The sequence below is a fragment of the Marmota marmota genome, unplaced genomic scaffold (assembly GCF_001458135.2).
Source record: "Marmota marmota marmota unplaced genomic scaffold, marMar, whole genome shotgun sequence".
Lineage (NCBI taxonomy): Eukaryota > Metazoa > Chordata > Mammalia > Rodentia > Sciuridae > Marmota > Marmota marmota.
This window is the reverse complement of record NW_025999977.1, coordinates 11,013,165-11,026,743: the sequence shown is the minus strand read 5'-3', so window position 1 is coordinate 11,026,743 and position 13,579 is coordinate 11,013,165. Positions and strand designations below refer to the sequence as shown.

General features: G+C 32.0%; 1 protein-coding gene across 6 annotated transcripts in view; it reads left to right on the top strand.

The window, feature by feature from the left end:
- The first annotated feature begins 8 nt into the window (after positions 1–8).
- Sanbr (SANT and BTB domain regulator of CSR) overlaps positions 9–13,579 on the top strand; it is a 53,922-nt gene continuing 40,351 nt past the window's right edge. Inside the window, exons 1-6 of one of the 6 annotated variants that reach the window (XM_048804266.1) lie at positions 15–163; positions 1,100–1,234; positions 4,129–4,287; positions 9,454–9,640; positions 10,476–10,569; positions 12,966–13,204. In XM_048804266.1, the coding sequence (XP_048660223.1) occupies positions 4,138–4,287; positions 9,454–9,640; positions 10,476–10,569; positions 12,966–13,204 (670 nt within the window). In that variant the 5' untranslated portion in view covers positions 15–163; positions 1,100–1,234; positions 4,129–4,137. Of the gene's footprint in view, positions 164–1,099; positions 1,235–4,128; positions 4,288–8,627; positions 8,720–9,453; positions 9,641–10,475; positions 10,570–12,965; positions 13,205–13,579 lie in introns of those variants that run through there. The other 5 variants (XM_015479635.2, XM_048804267.1, XM_048804269.1 and 2 more) reach the window with 5 other exon arrangements.

Genomic DNA, 13,579 nt, shown 5'->3' with positions numbered 1-13,579 from the left:
CTTCTGTCCCGCATCTGTCCCCGCCTCGCCCCGCTGCCCGGCGCCTTTGTCTGCTCCTCACCCACCCCGCTCCCGAGACTGCGCCCACACCGGGTGGAGCCGAACCTCGAGGGTCCTAGGGGGTGCCCCGAGGACTCGCCGCGCTGGGAGCCTGCGGGCCAAGGTTTGAAGGGCTTTGACCCACTCAGCCTGGGTGTGGGATGTGATTTTACTTTCTCCCTCTGGATCAAGGCCAACTCCCTTGGTCAGGGGTCAGGAAATCCGGCTCCAGGCTTCTCTCTGGTCCAGGGTTACTGCCCCTGTTACACCAAAGGCCTCGGACCTGCCCCACTGGGCACTCTCTTACCATCCTGTCTCTGCCTTGCGGGGAAAATTCTCTTGTCTACAAGAACCTTTTCTATTTGAAAAAAAGAAAGAAAAAAAAATAGATACTTGTCATGGTCCTGTATGTGGTAGATTGAATCTAATATGTATACATAAACCAAGATATGAGAATGAGGGAGGGGATAGGGGGACCGTCCTTTAACAAGTGTGAACTATTCAATAATAGAATTTTGATTTTTGGCAAATAATGTTTTACTTTAAATGTTTTAAAATTTTGATATTTTATGAATGGGAGTGGATTTAGTAGTAGGGTAATTTGACTTTTATTGTCACACTCAGTTATTAAACTAATTCGTGGGAAATTTTTATGCCAATAATGGCCAAAGTAGGAAGGAGGGATATAATGATAGCAGTAAATTACTTCGCACAATTTGTATGCCAGAAGATGTGCTGGTGCTTCATAATGTTATTTAATTCTCACAATAATCCTAAAGGTAGCTATTTTTTTTTCATATAAGTGAGACAATTGAAGCTCCAGGTTGCACTACTAGGAGTGGTAAAGCTGGATTAACATCTACAACTCACTCAATTTTACTTCATTAGGATATTACTATCTTTCCTTTTATCCATCATATTAATCTTTATGAATCTGTTTAATCCAAAAATCTCAGAAATGGTAATGCTACTCCTACAAACATAGTCCTCACTGTGTGTCAGGTAGTACTTTTCATCAAAAGTGTATGTGAACTAGCTACTATTATTTTCTTTGTTTTAGAGATGTGGAAATTAAGGCACAGAAATTATCTGAACCAGATAATACCTTAAGTTGTAGATCCAGGATGCAAACTTGGACAATCTAACTCCAGAATCTACACTCATAATTACTACATTATACTGGCCCTTCAATAAGGTACATCTCTGGTTGGTAGGAAGATTAATATTTTTCTTCATGTGTTTCTTTTTTAATGTCCATGTAAATACATATAGGATAGCTATGATGCCTGCCACCTCATATCTTATACCAGTGTCTTATTTAATAGTTATGTAGTACTAGTCATAGTTACATTGTAAGCTTACTATAATCCAACACCTGTGAACACAGTCTTAGGAAGTAGTTGCTGTTATTGCATGCTGCATCTCATTTGTGATGTGCTTTAACTTCAAAGTACTTTCACAAAACAATCCCTTTGAATCTCTTCACTGTTGGAGGTGTTTTCATCACCTAATTTTACAACTGCAGTTCAATAAGAGTCAATAACATACCATTGACTCTAGAACTCAATCCAGAGCTTCAGACTCTTGTGTACACTGCTTTTTCCACTGTTTTGGTCTGTCAGTGGAAGCTTTGCTTTGTACTTCTTATACTGAAATAGGCTGTATTTTCCCATAGAAACAGCTAATATTCAGAGATTGTGTTTTCAACCTAGAATCCAATGTCAGATAAACCATATATATGAGTAGCCATAGACCTTTGTCATTATTTTCATCTGTAAATTCATGATCCAAGTTCATATACAGTGCCTGGCACATAGTGGGGGCTTAGTAATATTTTTATTTTATTGTTTTATTTATTGGTTGTTTTTGTTGTTTTAAAACTGGGTATAACCAAGGGGCATTTTATCCCTGAATTACATCCACAGCTCTTTTTTATTTTTATTTATTTATTTATTTATTTATTTATTTATTTATTTATTTTGTGTGTGTGTGTGTGTGTGGTACTGGGGATCAAACCCAGGGTCTGTGCATGCAAAGCAAGCATTCTACCAACTGAGCTATATCCCCAGCCCCATTATTTTTAATTTTGAGGTCTCAAATTGCAAGTTTGAGATTTCAAACTTGCAATTCCCCTGTCTCAGCCTCTCCCAAGTTACTGGGATTTCAAGCATGCACCACTGAGCCCCTCTCCTTAGTAAATGTTTGAATAAAATAAGTGCCTCAGAGACACATTAACATAAAAAGTCTCCTAAAATGTTTAGATTTGAATGGGTAACTTTTTTAGTTTCCAAGCCAACAGCCTTTTTCCCCATTCACCTCACAAGCAAAAGCTTTCAAAGTTGTTTAATTAAACATAATTAGCTTCGTAATGAATTAGCATCTGTATCTCCTTACCCTAAACACCATCATTCCCATCTCAGTGCCTCCCCTCTTATATAGACTGGAAAGAACATGGATTTGAGAGTCAGTTTTACCTAAGGTTGAATCCTTGGTGTGTGTGTTACTAGCTCTTTGACCTTATACAAGTCACTAAACTTTGAGCTTATTTCCCAATCTTTTAAAATTGGAAAGAACCTGCCTTATAGGGATGAGGATTTATTGAAATAACATGCAAAAGACTTAACACAGTTCCATGGCTCCTGGTGGATACATAGTAGATAACAGCCATAATGTGTTCCTCCTCTGCTGTTCCATGGCTTCCCTCTGCTTTGATTCTTGTACAAAATAATATTAATATGATGTTTAAAATGTACTCTTCTACTAATATCCCTCACCAAAGCATAAACTCCTTGAAGACTGGGACCACATGGCATGGTCATAGAAGGGACTTTTATATCTAATACATGGCAGAGGTGGACCCACTAAATGTATGTTGAATTACATCCATGTGGAAAGCCATCTAGAGCCTTTTACTTGGTGATATTATTGTCTGAAAACTTGGACCCCCTTGATTTAGATATAAGGCACTAGATAAAGGTCTCCTGGGTTAAGTAGAGATTGTGATGGAAGAGAAATGGGTAGGAACCCTGGGAATTCTCCACTCTGCAGGAGTGTATGTTTGAGGGGGTTATTGGCCACTTATACAAGTGGCAGTGTGTCTGTTTGTGTGTAAGAATTGAACCTTATCAGTCCAATTGTCGCCTTTGCTTCTGAAGACAAGAAGGATGAAGAATTTTCCAAAGAAAAGTTGTTTCAAAATGTAAAAATAATTATAGTTGTTGATATAATTCCTCTACCATTTTTATAAGTAATAATCACAAGGCACAATGACTGTAATGCTTAGCCTAAATTTTAAGTTTCATTGTACCTTCATCTTTTGTAGAATGGATATTCAGTCATAGAAAAACTAAGGGAATATTGCTTAGGAATAGAATGAAATTATAATTCTTAATTTTAACAAGCTATGTATTTGGGTTTTTCACAGTTTAGTTATATCATCTATGGATTGCTAATAAGTATAAATTAGGCACACTTAACAGATTTTTTTAAGGAAAATAAATTATATCCCATCCCCCCCCAGCATTTTACTGTGAAAAATTTTGAATATACAGCAGTCTAAAAGAATTTTGTAGTAAACACTCATAAATCCATTACCTAGATTCTACCATTAATATTCTGTTATGCATTTATTGAATATTTATCCATCTGTTCATCCTATGTATCCATTTATGAAATAATAATATTCAGATGCTTTTATATTTGAAGAGATTTGGGCTAAATAATCTGAGTTTATTTTAAGTAAATTTTATTTTTCCTTTATATAGTAGCAGTTTTTTAATTTGTTTTGGGGTTTTTTGTTTGTTTGTTTGTTTTGTAGTACTAGGAATTGAACCCAGGGGAGCTATACCACCAAGCTACATCTCTAGTCCCTTTTTATTTTTGTATTTTGAGATAGTCTCACTAAGCTACCCAGGCTGGCCCCAAATTTGTGATCCTCTTGACTCAGCCTCCTGAATACCTGAGATTACAGGTGTGCACTGCTGTACCCAACTAGATAATTTTTAGAAATGCATTACAACTAATTTATAATTTTCTGAAAACATTGAAATTTCAGATATAAATAAAGCTGCTTGTCCTCCTTATCCCTAGTTCCAAAAGATGAGTCGTGGATACTCAGAAAACAACAATTTCCTGAACAATAACAACCAAATGGTACTGGACATGATCCTTTATCCATTAATTGGAATCCCTCAGACCATCAACTGGGAAACTGTGGCAAGGCTTGTACCTGGATTAACACCCAAAGAGGTAAATAACATTCCCCCAGATATCTCCTGGGTAAAAAAAAAAAAAAATCAGAAAAAAAAAAAAAACGAGCAGTTTAAAGAAACAACCAATAAGTAAGAGAAAGCAATTCAAATTTTATATATACATATGCATTTATAAACACTATATGCACGTATTTATATGACTGACTGGATATAAACTGTAAAAATTATATATTAACCCACTTGATATGTTTGAATTCAACTTTTCTCTTTAACCTACTGGGAAGTCTTGTGATACATCATGACATCATTTACCTTCACTTGGCACTGATGCATCTCTTCTATGCCCCCCTTGACCATAGACAATTGAAATATTTATTGGTACCAATTTAATTGTAAACAGAAAAGCAAATAGGCCTCAAAATATTCTATCATCCTGATAATCTAGATGATCTTATTAAAGTTATCCTCAGAATCAAAACTTAAAATGAAAAATTCTTAGAGGAAACACATATATTTCTATAATTCAACCATGAACACTAGTTTGAGAAACACCTCAGAACTTTAGCTGGTACAAGGAATGCTTAGAATTACACAAGTGGAAATGATAGTAATTTTCTCCAATAAATTTAAAGCATATTACTCAACTGCCTGGCCCATCATATATACTCAAAATATAGGTGTCAAATCAGTGAATGAATGAAGTTTCAACCTATGCTGTTACAACTGAGAAAACCAGTCCCCACAGAGATAACTTGCTCTCAGCTATATTTAGGTAATTGTGAAATCATGAGGGAATTTATTTTTTAATGTATATCATTGCTTCCTAATTTATATATTACCTTTTTGATTTTTACATTAGGTTTTAAAACAGGAGAAACTATTGAATTCATCTGTTATTCCAACTTTTTATTATAAATGCCTTCAAACATACAGAAGAGTTTAAAGAATAGTATAGTAGTCTGATTTCCTTTAAATGGGTCCAGCAATTCTAGGTATTTTCTTTATCTCTTTGTATAATTTTTTTTTCTAGGACTTATAAGTTTTAGACACCATGATACTTCATCCCTATAGATTGTGGCTTGCATCTCCTTAGAATAAGAACATTATTACATAATCACAGTATCATTATCAAACCTGAGAAAATTAATAGTTCTATCACTCCATAATATTTACTCTTTTTTTTTTTAATTTTAGGTGGACACAATATCTTTATTTTACATTTATGTGGTGCTGAGGATCGAACCCAGTGCCTCATGCATGCTAGGCAAGCACTCTACCACTGAGTCACAACCCCAGCCCCACTATCTTTAAATTTACTGAGAAATTTTTTTAACTAAAATCCAACTGAATGTGAATCACAGTATTTTTAGTACTACTAAATTTTAAATGTTTATTTAAGTATATATCAGAATAACATTAATAACTTTAAATGAAACATATCATTAAAGAATACATACACAGCTATACTGAGAATGTTGCCTAGCATACTCTTGAGTTCAAACCTCAGCACCACAATGGAAAATGAATACATACACCAAAATCAACATGCAAAAAATAAGAATTATAGTCAGAAAAATCTGACCTTACCTAAATCAAGCGGTTGACACCTATATATTTTCTTCCCAATTCTTTTCTGTACCTGTATGCATTCTAAAAATGGGCATACAACAAATGTACTATTTCAGGACTTGCTTTTTTAAAAACATCATGTTGTAAATATCTTTATATGCCAATAATAGAATTCTGTAACATTTAATGGCTTTTGTTTGAGCCATATCATAATTATTAAGCCAACATTCACCCCTCCTTTTCCCCCTCTCACCACCTGATACTGGGAATTGAACCCAGGCCCTTGCACATGCTAGGGAAGTGCTTTACTACTTAACCTCCCTCCCAGCCCTTTTTATTTTTTTTATTTTGAGACAGAATCTTACTAAGTTGCTGAAGCTGGCCTCTAACTTGAGATCCTCCTGCCTTAGCCTCCAGGTCTCCTAGGATTATAGGCATGCATCACCAAGCCCAGCAAATCAGTTCCTTTTGTTGGATATTTAGGGCATTTTTTTCTAATTTTTGTCTACTATGGTACCACTATAACAAATATCTTAGTTTCATTTTCTTGGGGATTATCACAAAAGCAGAATATCTGGATCAGAAGGCACATGCATTTTTAAGGCATTTGTTAATACTGTCATATTGCCCACTAGAAAGTCATTTATGTTATATTCTCCTATCAAAATACCTGTCTGCCTGATCCTTACGCTTTCTATATCAAGTATTATTCTAATCCATTGATCTCTTTATCTAATAACCCACTACATTTTCATGTTGACTTACTTAATTTTGGTATTATTTTAATATTTGGTAGACAAGAAAATTCTATTATTTTTAAGTTTCTTGAACATTCTCTTATTAATTCCCTGTATTATAATTTTTTTTCCATTTCAGAGATGACTTGTTGATGATTTGAAAGTAGAGAAAGTATAAATTATTTTTAAAAATTTTAGATAAGTGTTTAGCTTAGCTGAAATAATCTTATCTAGTTTTTCCAAAGTAGCTGTACTATTTTACATTCCCACCAAAAATAGATGAGACTTCTAATTTCGCTACATCTTTTCAATTTTATTATCTGTCTTTGATTATAGCCATCCTAGCATGTGTGAAGTGAAACATTGCAGTTTTGATTTGCACTTTCCTGATTACTAATGATGTGGAGCATCTTTTCATGTGTTTATTAACCAATTATACATCTTCTTTAGAGAAATGTCTGTTTAAATCCTTTGGCCATGTTTTAAATTTTTAATTTTTGCTAGTAAGAGTTTTTTATATATTCTGTATTACAAATCCCTTGTCATATATACGACTTGGAAATATTTTTCTCCTATTTTGTGGATTGTCTTTTCATTTTCTTGAATTAAAAGTTTTTAATTCTAATAAAATCCAGTTTAAGTAGCATTTATTCCTTTTGCTTTTAGTGTCATGGCTAAGAAAACACTACCTTATCCAAGGTTACAAATATTTTTAACTGTTTTATAAATGTTTATAACTAAGCATTTTATAGCTTTGGCTTTTTAATTTATCTTTTGATCTGTTTTGAGTTAATTTTTGTATAAGATGTGAAGTAGTAGGACCAACCTCATTCTTTTGTTTATAGATACCCCATAGTTTTTCTTAAACATGAAAGAATATCTAACAATATAATTAATTATTTACAGTTCATGTGCTTTTTTATGCAGTCATGTATCAATTTCAAATATTAAGAATTCATAAATTTCTCACTTAAGTATTATTAATGACTGTAAATTATGGCAAATAAGATAAATCTTCATGCTATCTCCAATATGACTGTAAACTTTACTTGATTTCAAAAGAATCCCTGTTTTAAAAGCTTAGTTACCAAAAAATAAAATAAAATAAATATACAAAGACAAGGTCTTCATCGCAGTTGGGGGGAAAAATGTTTACCTACCACTTTCTCTGTGTTGCAAAGAATAATCTCATTTTGTAGGAAAAGTGGATTTAGTTAAACAATTTCTCTTTTGATCCTGTACATGTACATTTGTACCTGTACATTTTTGTAATGATGTTATAGCATTTGTTTTATTTCTTTGCCCTGATTTCATCTCTATGTTTGTTTTTTAACCAGGGATTGAATTCAGGATTATTTACAACTAAGCTACATTAGCCCTTTTTTTTTTATTTTAAGACAGAGTCTCACTAAGTTGCTGAGGCTGGCCTCAAACTTGTGCTCCTCTTGCCTCAGCCTCCCAAGCCTCTGGGATTGATTATAGGCATGTGCTACCATACCCAGCACATTTCTACTACTTTTGTCTTCACACAAAAAATATTTTCTATGCTTCTCACTTATCATACTAATTATTTTATTCAACTTAATTTAAGATTTTGTAAAAGCCTTTTAAAAAGTTAATTGGCACATTATAATTATATATAATAATGGAATTTGTTGTTACATATTTGTTTATGCACAAAATATACTTTGGTCAATTTTATCCCTCAGTATCTCACCTTTCCCTTCTCACTTCCATTCCCCTAGTTCTTTTCCAGTTGTCCACTGGCTGGTCTCCCCCTTCTCTTTTCATGAGATTCATGCACTTCAAATGTCTTTCTTAAAACTTCACTTTTCAAAGGACTAAGCCTTGGATAGATATTTCTTTGTAGTAATAGTAACCATGTAAACAGTCATTACCTAAAGTAATGCTTGATATTTTGATATCTTGTGGGTACTTGTTAAATACTTGTATAATAAATGAATGATTTGCACTTTCCTAATTACTAATGCATATTATTCATTTAATATATATATATATATATATATACACATATATGTAGTATACATTTTTCTCCTTTTGCACCCCTCAGATTACTTGATCTGCTATCTAACTTGCCATCCACATTGATGTTGATGGAGATTTAAAAATGGATGCTTTAACAGTGTTTGACGAAGACTTACAGTAAGGAAGGCATTTTATATTTGTGACCTAGTAAACACGTAAAAACAACATTTTCATGAAGGACTACTTAGCCTTAGCTCAATGCACTCTTGATATTTTCTAATCTATTGTACTCTTGTATTTTTTTTTTCCCAAAATACTAACCTGAACCTTCTAAACTGATTTCGTGAACAATTAATCCATTAAGTAAAATACCCTAGAGCAGACTGTGCCCAATAGGTGGCGAAGAAGTGTTACTACAAATTGTTTTAGTCAAGAGAAAACTTACTGTAGGTAAAAAACAAAGACTATTATATTAATAAAGAAAATCTAGTGTCACAAATCAGGTACTCTTTGATTTGCTTTCCATTAAAGGTTAGAATTTGATCTTATTCCTAGTGGAAACTCGTTTAAAAATAAAAGGCAAGTATTTAACTAAATAATTAATATTTTCAACTGATAATATATGCATATCAAAAAGAAATATGGCGAATAAAGACAGTTTTCATTTTTCTACATGAGTTTAAACATTTTTTTTCCTTTGGGTTAATGCATATTTAAAAAGAATTCTACCCTGAATTTTAAAAGAGAAAAAAGTCACAGGCCTTTGTTTATTGAAACACATATAAACGTTGTAGATGTCACCAATAGATCAATACTCACTTACAAAAAAATGATTAAAGGAAAATATCTTCAAATAGTAGGCAAGAAAATATCTTTTTAAGTTTCATTTATTTCCCTTTATATCATGACAGTGTGCAAAAAGGTTTGATGAATTGAAGAGCAGTGGCAACTCACCTGTTGACAACCAGTATTATCCCTTAATGGCTGGTGGAGAGAGTCCTGTTGAAACTTTAGCTACATATATCAAAACCTCACTTCTTGACACACAGGGAGATTTTCAGGAGACTCCAGTTGGTCAGGATGCAGTTTCCAAGACAGGTAAGATTTTAAAACAAAATACAGTACTCTGTAGAATTTTATGTTCCAATCAAGTTTTCTTTGTTTAAAGGCTAATATAAACATCTATTAGTGTTTGTATTTTCTCGTATTTTAATAATTATAATTGTCCTCTCTGTTTTAAGAACTTCTTAATTGTTGCTATATAAGTCAAACACTATTTCCAAAACAAAATCTTAACTATATCAAAATTTTTTACTACAGTGGTTGGGCTAGTTATTTCATACATTGTATATTATTCACTATGAATATTCTTTTACTTTATTTTAAAGAAATTTGACCTATTTTTTTACTTCTGTTTTTTTCCTACTGAGAGAATCTTGCTTGTCTCTCACATAATCTTTTTTACAACTACTTTTTACTGCAGTTAACAGGAGAGTCAAATGATACAGTGGTAAGATAGAAGAGATGTTTCCTGGAAATAATTAATATCAGAAATTCTCAGAGTGTACTGAGTTGATCTCAGCAGCAGTAGTCAGAGAGTATTGATATAAGAATTTGCTTCAGGAAGAGAAAACTATGCTGTTGGCTTTGAGACATTTGACCCCTATTTGTACTTATTATTATTACACCAGTATTTTTTGAAAACTTCATGGTAACTTTAGCAATTTTGTGCTTCACTTTTTGTACTATTTCTTCCATATGCCTTTAAAAATATTAATATAATGAAAAATGCCACCTGACAAATACCATCTTTAAGTAGCCTTGGAAACCATGCATTAACAGTATTACCATTCAGTAAGTAAAAATCCATTCTCAGCTAGAAACGCTAACCCCCCACCCTTTTCTTTTGTATGTGTCTGTTTCTGTATTTAAGGAAGACATAGTATAGCTTCCACAAGGAATTGTTCTTCAGAAAGTGAAAATTGTACTACTCGTAATGGTGGAGGAAAGACTGAAGAATCTGAAGGGTAGGAGGCTGGTTATTTGCTAGATAAGATTTAATATTAATATCAACTTTAAATTATAAAATATACAATTAGTGATAATATGCATTAGTTACCATAATTCAGAAATTTTACATTACACAATTGCTAAAATAGTTGAAATTAGCTTAGTTTACATGTTGAGTTGTAAACAATTGCTTAATACCTAAACATATGACTTGTTCCTGTTATTTATAAATTAGACATAGTTTGCCATTTTTAAAAAGTTATTTTCATATTTGTAAAATTACAAATAACATTTATTAACGTAAAACTTTGGAAATTAAAATTTTTATATCTAAAGAACAGTCTGTGCCATTAGTAGTCCAACTTTATTTAAAGAAACTAACTCTATTTTAGAACTATTTGACTATAATTACTCATTATATAAACATTTAGTATTAGACTGTTTTTCAATTATTGCAAGTTTTGATATTTTATAGTGTTGTAAAATGCATGTATTTTAAATGTTTACTTTGAGTTTTGACAAATAGGTACACCATATAACTATCCTAAATCAAGATACAGAACATTTTTATCATCCTTGAGAGTTCCTTCATGAATCTTTAGTTTTGATAGATTTTTAATAACAACTTCATTAATACATAATTCGTATATCATTAAATTCACCTTTTCTTAAGAAGTTCTAGAAGTGGGTAGCGGTGATGATAAACACAACAGTGTGGATGTACTTGGTGCCACGAAACCATACACTTAAAAGTGGGTAAAATGGTGAATTTGGGCCTGGGGTGAATTTGGGCTCAGTGGTAGAGCACTCGCCTAGCGCATGCAAGGCCCTGGTTTCGATCTTCAGCACCACATAAAAATAAATAAATAAACAAAGGTATTGTGTCCAAGTACAAGTAAAAAAATAAATAAATAAATACTTTTTTTAAAAAGGTGAATTTTATGGTATGTATATTTTACCACAATTTAAAAAAAAAACTTAAAAGTACACAGTTCCATGATTATTGGTTTATTCACATAGATTTTTTAAGTTGATAAGTTTCTTCGTATGATACAAACATTTTCCAGGTACTTTTTTTTTTTAATATTTTTTTTTAAGTGGAGATGGACACAATACCTTTATTTTATTTATTTTTATGTGGTGCTGAGGATCAAACCCAGTGCCTCACAAGTGCTAGGCAAGCTCTCTACCATTGAGCTACAACCCCAGTCCCAGGTACTTTTTTTTTTTACTGGAATTATCTAATATTTTATATTGTGGTCCAAAAAGCCACAGAAATTTTATGTTTAATTATAATAGTATTATCTATTTATATTTTGACCATAATTTCTTTGGAAGAGCTATTTATTTTAATTCTTATAACTGATAGAGCATTGATTATAATCCTTTTTTCTGATAGCCGGGTCCAATTTTACATAAAATGTAATTTTTTTCTATCCAATTTTGTGAAGTTCAATTAAATACAATAAGTTCATATTGTAGTACGGTGCTTTCTTCCTATTTATTCTGTTCTCTTTGTAATGACATGAAGGCAGATTTGGATCACACTGATTTTTTTTTTTAAGTGATATGATTTTCAAAGAAAATAAAATCAAAATATATATAATTATTGAAGCTAAGTTTCTGTTGCTTTATCTGAACTTATTAAAGTATTTTAAATATGTAAATACACTGTAGTCTTAAGAATCTTTTTAACTACATTTATTAATGTACATTTCATGAATGCCTAGAAGTACACTTTCTTGCTGTTAAAAATAACTAAGTAAGGGGCTGGGTTTGTAGCTCAGTGGTAGAGTTCTCATCTAGCATGTGTGAGGCCCTGGGTTCAATCTTCAGCACCACATAAAGATAAATAAATAAAGGTATTGTGTCCATCTACAACTAAAAATATATATATATATATTTAAAAAAAAACAAAACTAAGCAAGCCATGGTAATTTGTAATTTGATTCTTCAATGAATACTTTTAGCTGCTTTTCCTTTTTCAAAAGTATGAAAATTTTAATATTTAATTATTGTTTCCCTAGCACACTCATAACCATGTAAAAGAACTATTTTAAGTTTCTCACAAGAATTAAAACATATTACTTAATTTTTCTTTGGGAATTGGTATGATTTTTATAAACTTTGTTATGTAATATATAATTTGAAATAAAATTTAAAATTATTGGTCCCTTAGTAACAATATTTTTGTTTTATTAAATCAGTAGCCTACTAAAATTAGTTTTAATCTGATACAACCAGGTTAACAAGACATTTTTTTTAAATTCTGAATGTCAAAACACTAAAAAAACTAATTTGTGGTCACAGTCTTCAAAAAATCGTGTTCTCATACCTCCACTAAATGTCAATATTCTTGGATCCTCTTCTAAAATTCTAATAATTTCATTTCTGTGTAACATTTTTTATGAAGGCCAAACATGGTGATCCATGTATGTGATGAAGGAAAAAACTTGAAAGAAGATTTTATTTGCCCACGAGATCTTTTGATATCAGAAATGAAGTACTTTGCTGAATATTTATCTATGGATGCCCAGCGCTGGGAAGAGGTGGACATTTCAGTTCATTGTGACGTTCATATTTTCAACTGGTTGATAAAATATGTTAAAAGAAACACTAAGGAGAATAAAGATTGTGAGATGCCCACTTTAGGTAAAAGAAAATTGTTGTTTATTTTTATAGTGAAATTTGTGTGTCACCTGGTAGTTCTTTCAGGCCAAAAGTGAAATGTAGAAAATTGTTTGAATATTAATATTTATGCTTTTATTATAGCAGCCTTTTGGTAAATTGATACCTCATATCTTTTTTTAGAAATTTAGTTAAATTATAGTAAATTCTTGGCAAATTAATAGGTCTGTAGGTCAGCAGTTCTTAATATATGATTTGTGGACAGTTGGGGTCCTGGAGACCCTTTTAAAAGATCCACAAGATCAAAACATAAGAATACCAAGGTGTTATTTATCTTTTTTTTGTGTGTGTGTGTGTGTGTGTGTGTGTGTGAGAGAGAGAGAGAGAGAGAGAGAGAAA